A 17,293-nucleotide genomic window follows, 5' to 3' on the forward strand; every position below is an offset into this window, starting at 1 on the left:
TGGTGGAATACAGATATCTTTAAGGATTTTAGGATGCAAGGTTATGAAGTGCAATGATTAAAGTTTTGAATTTAAGGCAATGGCAATGTGAAAGCTAATGTACATTAGCAAGTTTATGCGTGGTGAGCGATTGGAAACTGGCACAATTTAGGGTACAGAATACAGGCAACAAATATTTGTATGAGTTGAAATTTTCAGAGGATGGGACATAGAAAGAAATAACACAATTTTAAGCTGAAAATAATTATCGTTAGTCTCTTTACTCTTTAACTATTCCTAAAGTGATCAGGGTCAAGTGCACAAAAAAAAGACCATTCCGCCAATCGAGTCTGTGCCAGTCAAAAAACAAGCACCTAATTATCCGAAACCCATTTTCCAACCTTTTATATCTTGGTATCATAAGTGCAGATCTAAATACTTCTTGGGCATCACGACTGATTAGTGACCAAAACTAAGCAGCATTCTGACACTGTATATCAGCAAGAACATAGTACTACATATACTGGAGATTAGAGCCAAGAGTGTGGTCCTGGAAAAGCACAGCCGGTCAGGCAACATCCGAGAAGCAGGAAAATCAACATTTCAAGCAAAAGCCCTTCATCAGGAACATAGTAATGTCAATAATAAGTAAATGTATTCCATTCAAGGTCAGGAAAAGAAATAAGTAAACTAGAAATGAATCTTAGCTGTGTGATAAAAGGGCCACACAAACAATACCAAATTGGTCCAAACCTTCAGACAGCAATAAGTATTATTGTGAATTGCTGCACTTGCACCTACCTTTAAAGTGTGCATCCAAACCCTACACTTCCAGGCTCAACCTCTAAACCTGGTGGACTCAGAAGTGCACAGCTTATCTTCAATCCAACTAATCCTCACAGTACAGGATAATAATGCCCACTTTGTATAGCTGTAATTGCCATATTCTGTTAAATTCATTTACTAACACTGAACAGCTATGCAACATTTAATATTTTTCCAGTATGTTAATGAATGAATGTAAATTAGCTAAATGGTTATGGGGATTGGGGGGCTCTGTGGAGTGGATGAGGTAAGTGGGTAAGAGGACAGTCTGGCTGGGTAGGCAGGGTGGATGAGTGAGGAGTTGGGTTGGGGGGCTAGTCAGATCAGCTTGGGAATGGAAGGAGTAATAGGATATTGGAGTGGAATGTCAGTGAAACTGAGTAGGAGGTCAGTTTGACAGTGAAGCGAGGAGTTGAAGCAGCTTTAAGTCTCTAAATTTTCTTTACTAAATGTAAAGGTAAGTTAGAACCCTCCAAAGTCTCCAACTCTAATTTAGAGTTGTGGAATATCTCAACAAGTGTTCCAGATACTTCAGCTTTCAAGGCAATAATTGTATAGTAAATGCATCAGAATTTCTGAAAGATCCAAACAAAGGTATGTTTTTAGTATTTTTTAAATTTAACATACAAAAAAAATGTTAGAATCCAAAGGGCTGCATCCTCGGGATACATAGATGAAAGAAGCAATAATGTATCAATTTACACTAAAAGGTACCAACAAATGCACTTAGAACAAAATGACTGACAATTACCTTAGTGATATACAAAGTCCAAGGTGGAACCAGCACTATTACATATAAATTTACCTATCTTTTGCAAAGGTTTGTGGAGAATTATTCAGTGTAAATTAAACTTGCAATTCCAATTCTTCCCTTCCACCTCCTCACAAAAAATGTTCTTGTGTGAAAACAGATTTTTATCCGCTGACACTGCACGTTTCAGCAAGACTTTTCTTTAAAACTTGGAGGCAATGACACAGGACACAACAGGATGATTATCTAAAACATACAAAATTCTGTTATCAATACACTGGTTAAGAAGTCCTCAGTGGAATACACTGTATGCAAGAAATAGGCTCTTGCAAAATAATATAATGTTTCAGCAATTGTTACTGCCACATTCTTTTGCTTCAAAGCACACATTTTCAGCATCTGAGATAAAATGCGCTTTGGTCCTTTTAACTGTCTCTACACAGCTTAAGCAGAGTACAATTGCAGACAGCTCCAGTTTTAGAATTTAATTTAACAATTTCAAATGCACAAGAAATTATTTCGCAAAAACTTGCACATTTGCTAAGGAACTGAAATGAATTGTCAAATGCTTACATGAAAACAGAACTGATTCACCAATTGATCAAAAGAGCCATTAAAGAAACACAAACTGAATATTTCAACCTTGGTGCAGGAACTCTCTCAATGTGTTTAATGACATCGACTCATATGCAAGTTGACCCTGTCAAGATAATCATGCTGTAGTTGTTGGAACTCATTCTGGCAGAAAGTTCAACAGAACTATTTTGTTTCAAGCACACTGTACATCTTTTTCTCTTGTGATGCTGCTTCATCTGTGTGTCAAACTGATCTTCCAGACTGGAGAAGATTTTGAAACATGTTAACTCACACTGTTCTCATCAAAGCATTGACTACTTTGCTAACCTTTGCTTGTCACTGCTAGAACTCTTATTGATTATAATTCTAAAGGCTGGCTTTTTGACTGATGACACAACACTTACTTATATAATCTGATGCAGGTCCCTACATTAGCAGGCTTGAAGTTTACTTTGCAGCAGAGGCAAAGCTGAAATGGTCCTGAAGCAAAACTGCTAATAAGTTTAGAAAAATCTTTCTTTGGACGGTCAAATATGATCAAATGTCCTATAGTCATTTTCAGCAAAATAGTTGAATTAATACTGGCTGAGACACTTAATTTTTTAGAATTCATTCACTGAATGAAGGCATCGCTGCCCAGAGGGCAGTTAAGAGTCAACCACACTGGTGTGGGTCCGGAGTCACATGTAGACCAGGATGACAGCTTCCCCCTCTAAAGGACATTAGAGTCAAGAGTACTGCAGAGTTGCTTTTTATTTGTCATTTCTACTGTATGTAACTGATACAGTAAAAACTGGACAGCATTTTTCCAGGACTGAGGGTGCTACATGGACAGCACAAACTACACACTCATATGTGGCATAAAGTGCATAAGTGCAAAACACGCAAGTTACAGTGTAATAAAAGAATGATAAATAATAGACATTTTTCTAGCAGTAATTCAAAGTCATGCAAAGAATTTCAGATGGGAAAGAGTCTAATTATACTGTGTTAAGGAGCCTGATGGCTTGGGGGAAGAAACTGTTGCACAGTCTGGCCTTGAGACACCAAATGCTCTGGTATCTTGTGTTACATTGCAGAACAGTTTGAGTGAGGGGTGTGTGGACTCTTAATGTTATGGAAGCAGCGTGTGGAGTAAATGTCTGTAATGGAGGGAAGAAAGACTCCCCTGATCTTCTCAGCTGTCCTCACCATCTGTTGTAAGGTTTTATGATCCTAGATGGTGCAATTCCTGAACTAGGCAGTGATGCATAAGCTCAGGGTACTCTTAATGAATCCTCTGTAGAGTGTGATAAGGATGGGGGTGCGATGGGAGGTGGGCTTTCCTCAGCCTGCACAGATAATAGAGGTGCTGCTGAACTTGCTTGGCTATGGAACTGGTGTTGAAGGTCCAGGTGAGATTCTCTGCCAGGTGCATGCCAAGAAATTTGGTGCTCTTCACAATCTCCATGGTAGAGCTGTCGATGTCCAGCAGAGAGTGGTCACTCCGTGCCCTCCTGAAGTGAACAACCTTCTCTTTCATCTTGTCCATGGTCTGAGACAGGTTGTTGGCTCTGTACCAGTCCATTAGCTGCTGCATCTCGTCTCTGTACGCTGACTTGTCATTCATGCTGACGAGACCCACTAGTTATATCATCAGTGAACTTGATGCGATTTGACCAGTGCATCGCTGCACAGTAGTGCATCAGCAGGGTGAATAGCAGTGGATTAAGCAAATAGCCCTGAGGGGCTCCCCGTGCTCAGTGTGGTGGTGTTGGAAATGCTATTCCCAATCCGGACTGACTGAAGTCTCCCTCAGGAAGCTCAGGATTCAGTTACAAAAGGAGATATTTAGGCTCAGCAGAAACCAAATAGTTTTATTCACCAACTGACAATAAATTCATGGTCATTATTAGATGCTTAATTACAGATTTTTATTGAATTCAAATTGCACCAGCTGCTATGGTGGTAATCGAACCTAGGTTCATTACCTGGGTGCCTAGATTAACTGCCCAGCCATAATGCTACTGGGCATTCACCTCCCTCTAATATTCTGCCATGTTAAGATGAAATAATAAAATGTTAAGTATTCTTTATTGTTTTAAAACTATTTTTAAACAAATCTCTGCAGTTAACTATCATTCATAATTTTGTGCATCCTCTTCAAGAATACCTCTACCGGAGTTAATTGCCAATCAAATCGGCACTTTCATCTTATACAATATGTTGCATAAATATTGATTTCTACCTTGAACTGATATTCTTGCACATTGTCTTGTTATGTACAAAACAGAAAGTTGTGACCCTTGTTTCACACAACTAGTCACAGATTTAAGTCATGCCACGAAACAACATTACAGACTGCTCATAACTATTATGGTATTCGAACAATGAAAGACTCAACAGACAATCAGCGTATTTTTCAATGTATAATTTCAGTTGCATCACACTGTAATTTCTTGCTATAAATTCTGTGCCTTAGATTTGTGCCCTCCACAATCACATGAAGGAGGAGTGGCGCTTCAAAAACTGTTGGATTATAACCTGGTGTTGTGTGATTGTTAACTTTGTACACCCCAGTCCAACATCGGCATCTCCAAATCATAACAGCATTGGTTTTGTTGAGGTGAATGCATCAAGATGTGTATATTGCATACCACACTCATAGACCTAGCACCTTGAGGAATCATACTGCACACCTCAGTCATTCAGACCATTCAATGTGTTTCACAATCCATCTAATGCTGGCTGATCCACAACTGAAGTCCATTTACCCTGCCTTCTTCTCAAATTGCTGCAGCCTATGTGATGAGTGTTCCTCATACTATTACAAAATAAATCTCACAATTTTGATCAAGCAATGACAAAGTGTCAGCCATGAACTGGTGTTAGGGAGGATTTACAACAGGATATAAAGTTAAGCAGCGTAAATGTCGTCTGTTTATAGTGAGACTACTATTCATGTTCAGAAATGATAATTGAGTAATTCCCTCAATCATCCCTAGAGACTCTGCATTTTCTAGCAACTGAGGTTAATTTTACATACATACTTTGCAAGCTACCAAGCATACATTGAACATGGCAGAACTAGTTTTGACTAATTTTGTAACTAGTTTTACAATAATTCCTCACACATCATCCTAATTCTCTCTCTTCAATTGAAATGCCTGATAGTGAATGATGTATTCCCATGGGAATCAATTTTAACACCAGAGTTAGGTTCTTTTGGACATTTCTCTTCCGGAAAAAAACAAAGTATACGATCAGGGAACAGCGACATTCAGTTCTTGGGACAAATCCCACAGGGGCAGCTGATGCAATTTAAATTCAATAATAAAAACACCTGAAATTGAAAGCTATTTGCAATAACGATGGCCATTCAGCATATTAAATACAAATTTGGTTCACGAGATGTCCTTCTGGGAATCAAGTCTGCTGTTCTTACCTGGTCAGGCTTTCAAGTTACCCAGACCCACATTAATGTGCTTGACTCAACTCTGTCTGAAATGGCCTAGTAAGCCACTCAGCTGAAGGACAATTAAGGAAATGCTGGCCTGTCAGCAATGGTCAGATTCAAGGAAATTACTAAACAAGTTGAATACTGTACAATGCTTGTATTTGTAACTGACAAACATATAATAAATCATTCAGTTTAAAAATACTGTAATAATCAAAGTTAATATCAAGTGTTTTCTAGCTACAAGAGGATCCAAGGGATATGAGGAGAGGAATATGACTGAGCTGAATGAATAGGCCATGATCATATTGAGTCAAATGTTCTTCTCTAACCCCTACCTTTTATGCTTCCATGTTTCTATTAAGTTTTTGTAATTCAAAATAACTTCAATATTTGGGAGGGACTTCCATCAGGAACATTTGTTCTTTCACATGACAGGAGATGTACAATTTATCAAGAAAGGTAATGGCAGCAGATATGCTTATTCATGCAGTTTACTGGGATGCAAAGATCTCAGAACTTGTTTTCTTGCTTAAACAGGGAAAACATAAACAACTTGTCTAGACCAGATCTCTCAAAATATTGTCTCAAAAAGGATACTACTTCCTGAAATAAAATAGCATTCTTCTAGACTTTAGTTAAAATGACAATGTTCTCTTCAAAGAAAAAAAAATTGTCTTAAATATTCTCTTCTGTGAAATAAAGAGTGTGTTTTTTGCCTTCTACTCTCCTATCCAGAGTCCTACAGCATTCCCATCATTTGTGGAGCACTCCGAACTTCGGTCATCATCAATGCCTGTGCAAGAACAATGTAATAATGCCATGACTTTAAGGGGTATATGCTACCTTTTAGTTCTTCAACATTAACAATGTTGCTTTAATCAGAGAGTAATTACTATATCAGGAAAAGCTGTTCAGCTTTTGGGGTTGGTAGAATTTTTAAACAGACTCTGTACATCGACATTTTTATTTTTCTCATTGCTTGCCTAAAAACACAAACAGCAATAACAGATCTACTTTAGGATGGTGAAGAATTGATAGTATTCCAATGCCACCAAAGACAACTGGACAATTTGTTCCAATAAATACTGCAGGTGGAGCATAACACAAGGGATATCACCTTCAATATGCATACAGTGTTAGCCACAGAAACTGTGGTTAAGGTGGAAATTATTTATCAGATGCTCATCAAGCAGACTGCTCGAAGGGCCAAATGGCCTGCTTCCACACTGTAGAACTTTACGATTCTATGAAACTCTGAAGCTCAATCACTGGCATCCTGAAATTTCTTATCCAAACATGAATAAATATGAAGCATTAAGTTCATTCATTGATCTCCCAATATTAAGTATCAATCTAGCCTAATTCTGCAATTCTCATCTCATTTTGTTTGAAGTTAAGCGTATCAAAGTAAAACGGAATGTGAACAATTTTCTCAACTTATACTCTTTCTGAGCCCCATTTTCATCTAATTTTCTCATCACTTTGTTGCTAAAAGTTCAAAATAATAGGTTAAGTCAACAAAAAAATTTAAAACAGCCTTAAAACATTTGATAAATAATTTACTTATTTTATTTCTTTTTGATTTTTATCGATTTTTGCTGTTGAAGGCATTGACTCATGCTGACTCAAGGCTAGATGTCAGATTTAAAATGTGGCCTGATAGATGATTATAATGACCACAAATGTTTTTGCCTGCAAGATACTATTTAACGGCATGGAGCTGTATCCACAATGACCTCTAGTGTCCAAATGTAAAAGCAGTTTCTTAAGCAGTATTTTAGAAAAATCACTGTTTCAACAGTAGAAAAATGTATTATCAATTAAACTTCTCAAGAAATAAGTAGTAATTTCAGTTTTCAATTGAATGTATGCAAACCTATGAAGAGTGATAGATACCAAAAAGGACAAAATATTGAACAGCAATTGGTGAAGATTATAGCATGCAAAGAAAAATACCACAGCACAATTAGTAAAAATAGACAAGGATAAAAACAAGACATTTTCTTCAACCATCCAGAAAAAAAAATCTATGGTACCCTTGTAAATCTTTTCTGCATCTTCTCAAGTTTAACAACTTCTTTCCTTGAAAAGGAAGCAACCAGAGTTGTATGTAGTGTTCCAAAAATGGCTGCACCAATGTCCTATACAGCTGCAACATGACATCCCAACTCCTTTATTTAATGTTATGACCAATGATAGCAAGTGTGCCATATGCCTTTTTCACCACCTGTCTGCCTGCAACTCCACTTTTAAGGTGCAATCCATCTACATCCCTAGGTCTCTTTGTTCAGCAACACTGATCAGGGCCCTACTGTTAACTGCATATCCTTTTTACTCCACAGACAGCTAAAATGGTTTCAGCCAGAACAAACTCTCAGTCTAAGACAGCAATTGATAGGTGCAGGTTTTCTTTAAAGCAAGCAAGTTGTACAGTCCAGGTTTTGAAGCTTTTGTTTAGGATTCTTGCACATTTTTAAGCAATTGCACAGGATTATGTTATGATTCTTTTTCAATTCATTCATGTGATTATCAGTGGCAACAACTGCACGTATGACCATTTCTAGTTGTCCTCAAGAAGGTGGCTCATTTCCAAATCTGAATGGTGTGCAAGTGTGGGAAATTTGCAGAAGCTAGTGCCCCAGTGCCCTTCAAATTACCGATTTGATTGTTGCTGCAATAGTACATATTGATAGTAAATGTAAGACCTCAGGTGGTGGGACAGGCCATTTAGCCCATTGAGTCTGCTCGGTCATACAGAAAGATCAGAGCTGGTCCACCCCTGCCACCCCACGAACAGCAAAACACCCTCCCAAGATCCCCCTCAACTCTCAGAATCATATAATACAGAAGACGCCCTTTAGCCTAACAAGTCTGCACCTGCAAAAAAAACTTTACTCTAAATCTACACTAGTCCTACTTTCCAGTACTTGGTAGATAGCCTTGAATATTTTTTCTTTTCAAATGTTCATGCAAGTACTTTTTAAAGTTGTGAGGTTTCCCACCTCAACTACCCTCCAGGCAGTGCATTCTAGAGTCCCATCACCCTCTAGGTGAAAGAAACTCCTTAAATCTACTGCCTTTCACATTAAAATTATGCGCCTTTGTCACTGATCCTTCAAGGGTACAACTGCTTCCTATTTGCACTGTCCATGACCCCCATAATCTTACACACCTCAAGAAGAAATTTCTATTCACAGTTGCTGCCAGTCCTACTGAGCTTTTCCAGCAACTGCTGGTTTTGTTTCTGATTTACAGCATCCACTGTGTTTTTTTATTTTTACACCTTTATCAGATCCCTTCTCAGCATTGTCAGCTCCAAAAAAAAGCCCTCAGATGATGAAACCTCCCTTCGTACCTAAATGCTCCATTTCAGTCAACGTCCTGGTGAATTTCCTCTGCATTCCCTCCAGTGCAATCATATCCTTCCTACGGTACAGCCACCAAAAACGGCACACAATGCTCCAGCTGTGATCGAACCAGAAACCTCCTATGGCTTCATATTTCAATAAGTTCACTTTTCATTCTTCCAAATCCAATAGATATTGGCCCCAACTATTTAACTACTTTTCATCAGAAAATCTTTCATCCCAGGAACAACTTAACTGACCCCTTTTTTTTAAAACTGTTTCTAATGCTTTTAAATTAAAACCACCAAAACTTTATACAGTACTCCAGGTGTGGTCTAATCAAGGTCTTAGACATCTGTTGTCAAACTTCACTCATATTATGTTCTGCTTTCTTTACAATAAAAAACAGCATTTCATTTACCTTCCTAAACACTTGCTGCACCTGCCTACTAACCATTTGTGATGTACCACAGCACTCAGAACTCTTTGCGCCACTAAGTTCTACAATCTCTCTCCATTTAGACAGTAGACTGATTTGCTATTCTTACTGCCAAAGTGGACAAGTTCACATGAGTTCCTACTGAAGCCCAGCTGCCAATTTGTTTTACCAATTTAATTAGTCTGTATATCTGTGCACACACTTTGTCTCCACCTGACAGTTTGCTTTCCCACCTATCATGGTGTCATCGGCAAATTTAGCTGCACTCAGCCCCTTCATCCAAGTCAGGCCACAGCAAGGGTATACCAATTGGAGGGAGGGGTGGGGAGGGAATGAGGTGCTGATCAACGACATGCTTGTTGCTGGTAGTGAGAGACTCTCCCTTTGCAGCTAATCATTGACATGCATCATGGAAATGTTACTCGCCATTTAACAGCCTCAGAATGAATGTAGTCCAGGTGTTGCTGTGTGGAGGCATTGACTGCTCCATTATTGAAGGAACACAAATGCAATTAAATGCAATCATCACTGAACATCCACAATTATAAAAGTAGAATGGAGTGAAAGTCATTGATGTCTTCCTAAAGCCAGCAGGACACGCCCATTTTTGCAGTTAAAAATCACTAAAAAGGAACTCCTTTTCACCAAATGTGAAATTCTACTAATCTCCGATCTATAATTATGTGAAGATGAATTAGAATTTAGTATATATGATCCCAAAACAAAAGACTGAGTTATTATTATTATTATAGCTTGTCCAAAAACACCTACAACACAGTTAAATAAGAAAAAGGTTAAAAGTTTCAAATGCCCATTTTGTCTTTTTTAGCCGAGTACAACTATAATGCAACAAACCACCTTACCGACAACAGTCGCCACGTGACAGAACGAACTTCTCTTGGAACACCTGACCAACTATATTTTCTTAGTTCTTCTGTAAAAAAAAAAGATAAAAGAAAAATTAAACTACCGTAGTTGCCTTTTGAGCCAAAACTAAACTTGTGAAATACCACAAAGCAACACAGGAATTAACTCCTTTTTAAAAAATCCTGATATTACTCTTAACTATTCCCTTTCCACATCAGCTTTCAGTTTTCTGTTCCACTTCTATTCCAATTGGGAAAAAACAGACTGATTGCAGATGTCAACACCAATAATCAACATTTCAATAATAATTAATCTTCTGATGGATTAATGCAGCTTTTATTTTCCCTCCACTCCAAGGTTTTCCTGTCTTGCCCATGATAAGTTAAGCAACACATTGTGTGATGGCAAATTTAACTGCACTCAGCCTCTTCAGCTAAGTCAGACCACAGCAAGGGTAAACCAATTGGAGGAAGGGGTGGGGAGGGAATGAAGTGCTGATCAACTACAGTGCTTTGTGCTGGTAGTGAGAGACTCTCACTTTGCAGCTAATCATTGGCATAGAATTTTTTTGCCATGTAATAGTTAGTATTATTCACTCCTATACAAAATTTGACTCTCCCTTTCAGGCTACAATATTCAAGTGTCAATATCTAAATCACAATCTGGGGATAGAGATTTAATTATTATTTGTTCAGGGAGATTTCTGGATAGGCAGATTGCTGCAATTATTTATACTATAAGGAAAGAAAAGAATGAAGTTGTGTTATTACATATTAAACTGGTTAAGAAGTGTTCAGAGATTTTCATGTTCTCGCAATTCTACAGAGTTTCTACAAATTGCTAGTTAGTACAATTTTGACCTATTTTGGCAAAAAAACAAATGAAGGCAGATATTTGAACAATATTACCACAAGCAGCTTAAACGTCACTCTAGATCTATCTTTTAAAAATACTACCATCAATTTTAAATCAAGGTCTTGTTCAAGCATTTGGCAGCTGACCACAGCAGATAGCAAATGAAACAATAATTTGTTCCTCCAACAAGCTCTGGTGGTTGAGTAAGCATAGCAATATTAACGATAGAGGGTAGAGATCTACAAGTGAAAGCAAGAACCCTTACACCAAAGTTGAACACAAAATACTATAAACATGTTGATTTTTTTCCCTATTGATCTTGCTGATGGAAAAACAGCTACTTTTAGACATATTTAAAAAGTTTCAAAATCTTAATCAAGAAGCGTACATGAAATTGGAAAACTAGATGTTGTTGTTCCATCACTTACGCCTCTCCATAAATTAATTTAAAAATCACACAACACCAGGTTATAGTCCAACAGGTTTAATTGGAAGCACTAGCTTTCGGAGCGCTGCTCCTTCATTAGGTGATATGAAAGCTAGTGCTTCCAATTAAACCTGTTGGACTATAACCTGGTGTTGTGTGATTTTTAACTGGTGGAATTCTCCTCGCTTCTCTGAATGGCTATACCCAACAACACTTGAAGCTTGACATGATCTTGGGCAAAGCAGCCCATCTGATTGGCATCACATCCACAAGTATTCTTTTCTTCCACCGCCAATGTTCAGTAGCATTAGTGTTTACTAATGCAGTGTATACTAATGCAGAAATCTAAAAATCCTTGGATAGCACCTTTCAAACCCACAGCCACTTCCATCTGGAAGTACAGGGCAGCAGATATATGGGAATACTACCACCAACCAGTTCCCATCCAAACCACTCATAATCCGGACTCAAATATATTGCCATTTCTTCTGTCAGTGGGTCAAAATTCTGGTGTTCATTCCCTAAGGGCATTGTGGATCAACCTATAGCATGTGGACTGCAGCTGTTCAATGCAGCAACTCACCATCACCTTCTCAAAGATAACAAGGGATGGGCAATAAATGCTGGCCAAGACGCTGATACCCATGTGCCACAAGTGAATTTTTAAAACTTCTTGGATGATGTCATCTTGCCAATGCTTTATGATTATATTACCCAACACACGCACAGTTCAAACCATCATGGTAGCAGTGCAGTCCTACCTGCCAAGTCACAACCTGGACTTCTCCTACTCCTGTAGCACTTGCTCATTCTTTGAACACCTCAGTTTGTCCCACACCTCACCATACTTTTCAAATTATAGTTATCTATGTCCCAAGCCAATCCTGAGTTTGTCCTCAGAAGATTCCCCACTTTGTCTAAATGATTTCAATCTCTAACCTACGTCTACTGAATTCCTAGTCTCTGGCCTCCTCAAATTCTCCCAACATATAAACTTTGCAACCCAAATCACAACATTGTCAACTGACTGCTCCTATTCCTGTGGTTGCAGTTGTTGAGAAAGCTCTTTCTGATAATCACACATCATACAAACACATTTTGTGGTTTATTATAGAGTCATAGAGATGTACAGCATGGAAACAGACCCTTCGGTCCAACCCGTTTCCTAAAATCACTTAGAATTACACTAATGAATTCTCAATCATCTAATCATTGACTTTTCATTTACCACAACATCTGGCTCTGACAAAAGCTTGACTCTCACTATCATTTCCACCAGTACACAACATTCATCTCCCACAACCTCCACCTCCCAGAGACTTAAGTGTGCAAGCTTTGAGTGATTGCATCCAGTGAATAGAGAGCTGAGCTAACAAACAACTACATCTACAAGGACATTAATCCTCACATTTCTCCATCAACACCACACATTATTCCAGGAACAATCATGAGTGCAGACATGGCACCAGCTTCTCTTTCTGATGACCAGCCAACTCCTCAAACCAACGCCTCCTGCACTCTATACTTTGCCTACAAAAGTAAAGAACAAATAGACCTGTTTTTCCACCTTTCTCTCCTTGATAAGTCCTTTTTAAAACATACATTTTTGAAAAAGTTTTGGGTTTCACTTCTTTAGCTAAATATCCATTTTCTGATTATGTCTCTATTACAAATTTTTGGATGATCTTCTACCATATAATTGCTGAAGTGTTCACTAAGTTGACCTTTTACAGCCTACTGAGAGAGCTCAGGGTCCACATGTAGGTTCAATTCAGAAATAAATTAGGAGCAGGAGTACACAATTCAGCCCTTTTAGCCTGTGCCATCTTTCAACAGTATAATAGAAGACACACTACCTCAGTGCCATATTCCCAATTTGCCCTTCATATCCCTTGATGCCTTTTAAATGTAAAAGAATTCTTGATTATATTGGGTGACTTGGCCTTCATAGCCTTCTGTGGTAGAGAATTTCATAGGTCCACTATCCTATGGGTGAAAAAAATGTTCTCTCACCTCAGTCCTAAACGGAATGGCGAGATTACCTTACACTGAAAGACTGGAGCAATTGGGCTTGTATACCCTGGAGTTTAGAAGACTGAGAGGGGATATGATTGAGACATATAAGATTATTAAAGGATTGGACACTCTGGCAGCAGGAAACATGTTTCCACTGATGGGTGAGTGCCGAACCAGAGGACACAGCTTAAAAATACGGGGTAGACCATTTAGGACAGAGATGAGGAGAAACTTCTTCACCCAGAGAGTGGTGGCTGTGTCGAATGCTCTTCCCCAGAGGGCTGTGGAGGCCCAGTCTCTGGATTCATTAAAGAAAGAGTTGGATAGAGCTCTCAAGGATAGTGGAATCAAGGGTTATGGAGATAAGGCAGGAACAGGATACTGATTAAGGATGATCAGCCATGATCATATTGAATGGTGGTGCAGGCTCGAAGGGCAGAATGGCCTACTCCTGCACCTATTGTCTATTGTCTAAACGGTCTACCCCAGATCCTGAGATTGTGTCCTTGGTTCTAAACTCTTCAATCAGGGATAATGCCCTCCCTGCACCTGGTCTGCACAGCTTTATTAGAATTTTATACATTTCAAGCTGATGTCTCATCCTTATACTTTAGTGAAACTGGCCCAGTAAAACCATTCTTTTGTTAAAGGACAGCTCTGCCATCCTCAGTATCAGCCTAGTCAACAGCCAGTGCACTCCATGGAAAGTATATCCTTTCTTAGATGGAAGACCACAACTGCAAGCAATACCCCAGCCTTGTATAACCGCAGTTAGACATCCCTACTTTTAAACTCAATTCCTGCTACAATGACTATCCACATTTGTCCTCTGCATTACATATACTCATATGTCCTTGTACATCCACACTTCCCAATATATCAGCTGAATACAGAGGAACCTCGATTATCCGAATATCGGATTATCTGAAGGGGATCTCAAGGTCCCAATAGAAACATAATGTCAAAAAGCTGTTTCAACCCTGACTGTGTCTTCTGTTTACAGGTATATTGATTAAAAATGAACTTGGCTCACTGAAACGCTACCGAGAATAGTCCAGGCACCGTTCCAAATGACTGACCTCCGGCCTTCTCTCTCTTTCCCCGGAGTTCTACAGTGGGGTGACCCTAAACCCCGCTTCCCCAGATAATCTCTCCAACGTTGTCCTGTACAGGGCAGAGGTGGAACCTGTCAAAACGTTGTGTGCGCGCGATTATTTGGAGACTTACCCCACAAAGGCAGCAGCAGTGTTACTGTTGGTGTATACTCCTGCTGCCCGGGGTTGGGGGGGAGCAGTCAGGGGCAGGGATGCGGATTGGACTTAGACGGTGGGTGGGGATGGATGGGGGTGCGGGGTTGGGGCAGACGGGGTAGGTGTGGGAAAGGACAGGGTTGAGGCGGGCAGATGGTGGTATTGGATGGCACTGGGGACAGGCGGGGTGGAAGCGTAAGGTCTTGGAGTGAGCAGGTGGGGTTGGGGGACAGTGTTGGACAGGGGGTGGTGGGTTGGGAGCAAACACGGAGCTGGGACTCGCGCGCAGTGTGTTTTTGCCTCGTCTCCTGAATGGGGAGCAGATTTCACAGAAAACTCCGAGCCCCAGAAGAAATCAATTAACCGACTAATCAATTATCCGAACGAAATAGTGCCCACCCATCTCGTTCGGATAATCGAGGTTCCTCTGTAATGGTCATCCCATCTGCATTAAACACCAAAGCGTATAACTTCACATTTACCAAAGTTGTACTGTATGTGCCACCATCTCGCCCCACTTACCCAACTCGACGATATCACCTTGAAGCCTCCTTGCTTATCTGGGGCCCAAGCACTGATTCTTGCAGTATCCCACTAGTAACTACCTACCATTCAGGGAAAGAGCTATTTATTCCCCCACTTGACTTTGTAAATGTAAATCAATTCTCGATCCATACCAACGTATTATCCCCTACCCCACTTTAATTTTGTCCATTAATCTCTTAACAGGGACCTTTTCAAGAAAAAAGATTCCATATCAATACAATGGCAGTTTACCTTTAATAGTGCCCAACAGAGCAAGAAAATAGTCTTAAACTGGTTTGGTAGTCTAAGTAGAGAGGGTTGGAAAAACACCTGAGCTTTTCTTTCAGTTCAGTGAGGAAAACAGTCAGTGAATTAGCTTGCCTCTGGGAGAGACGGACAGAATTCACATCTGGTGCTTTGTGCAGAAAGTTACCCAAAGGAAACGCTTCCAACCTCAACAGTTGAGTAACAAATCTTAAAATGAAGATAAAGTGAAATTTCACTGGGCTGAAAGACTATAAAGGATTCCTTGGGAGAGGAGGAAAGAGATTTAAAATCCTCAATCTTTGTTATTTATAACAAAAATCTTTCAAAATAGTCACTCCTTTTTTTTGTCCTTTTGTTAAAAGTACATGAGCAACCTCTTGTAAATATATTCAGTGACTGTTAACTATGGGAACTAAATTGTGAAAGTAGACTTTATCATCTATTAGGAGGAGAAAGTGAGGACTGCAGATAACTGCAGATGCTGGAGATCAGAGCTGAAAATGTGTTGCTGGAAAAGCGCAGGAGGTCAGGCAGCATCCAAGGAACAGGAGAATCGACGTTTCGGGCATAAGCCCTTCTTCAGGATTCCTGAAGAAGGGCTTATGCCCGAAATGTCGATTCTCCTGTTCCTTGGATGCTGCCTGACCTGCTGCGCTTTTCCAGCAACACATTTTCAGCTCTTTATCATCTATTAATCCACATTTCATTCTGGGATCTGGATTTTACCTATGTTAACATGAGCTAGGATCATAATACTGGCTAAAACACTCTAATGGGCATGAACAATATTGATAGTGCATGGTATGAGGTCTCGTAAACACAACAGAATGGTGTGTGGCTAAATTCGTGGCCCGAATAAATCAATGGCCAAGAAGAATCTCATGACATTGTCCCTAAAGTTTCGGATTAAATCGTAACTTTAACAAGGCAGGCTAGTGTTGAAGAAGTGTAGAAGGAGGACATGGTGAAAGTGCTTGCATCACATGCAGAGGGAAAGCTAACAAGGAATTAATGCAGATCAAGAGGCAGAGAGCTTAAGAGAAAGATCACGGTGAAACATCAGCACTCAAGTAAAATATGACTGACAAGAGCTTTCCGATCTAATGGAAATCTTCATGGAGAATGACCTAAACAGAAAGAGCAGTGCCAAACTGAACAAAGGGATCAATGAAGCATGAAGTATATGACAGACAAGGACATGGAGCAAGAAAAGCAAAACAAAACTGTCCGACAGCCCTTAAAGAACATTTATGAAGCTCCTGGTGAATCAGGCCTTTCATCCAGTTAACTACACTTTTGTTACATGCCACCTTCATTTCAAAGCCAGAAATGTCTTCAACAATCCAGTGGCAAGAAACCTGGTCAGGAAGGTCCTCCCCAAAATGCCCAGCATTGAGGCTCTAAGCTACTCAAAGCCACCTCCATCGAACTATTTTTGGAACATTCAAGCATTTCTGAAGACATAAACCAACTCCAGTAACTCGTGGTAAGAAATCAAAATGGGTGACGATGCATTGGGAAGTCACCAACATGTCAAGACACTGACCTTCCAAGCATCATGTGCCTACACATCGAAGAGTCCACAGATTACAAGTTGGCCTGAAGCAGAAACAAGTCATCCCAATCTATGAGGGCTGCCTAAAAAACTGGGAGTGTGAGATATCTGACTTGACTTTGTCTAATATTTCTGTTATATTAAGTGATTTATTTTATTTTGCTAGAAATACACA

General features: G+C 39.5%; 1 protein-coding gene across 2 annotated transcripts in view; it reads right to left on the minus strand.

Moving 5' to 3' along the window:
* The window catches only part of LOC140467301 (TBC1 domain family member 22B-like), a 309,619-nt gene that overhangs the window by 213,706 nt on the left and 78,620 nt on the right, over positions 1-17,293 (minus strand). For both annotated transcript variants that reach the window (XM_072563569.1, XM_072563570.1), the window contains exon 5: positions 10,220-10,290. In XM_072563569.1, the coding sequence (XP_072419670.1) occupies positions 10,220-10,290 (71 nt within the window). The remainder of the gene's footprint in view (positions 1-10,219; positions 10,291-17,293) is intronic.

This window comes from Chiloscyllium punctatum, chromosome 45, assembly GCF_047496795.1.
Source record: "Chiloscyllium punctatum isolate Juve2018m chromosome 45, sChiPun1.3, whole genome shotgun sequence".
In the NCBI taxonomy this organism is placed as follows: domain Eukaryota; kingdom Metazoa; phylum Chordata; class Chondrichthyes; order Orectolobiformes; family Hemiscylliidae; genus Chiloscyllium; species Chiloscyllium punctatum.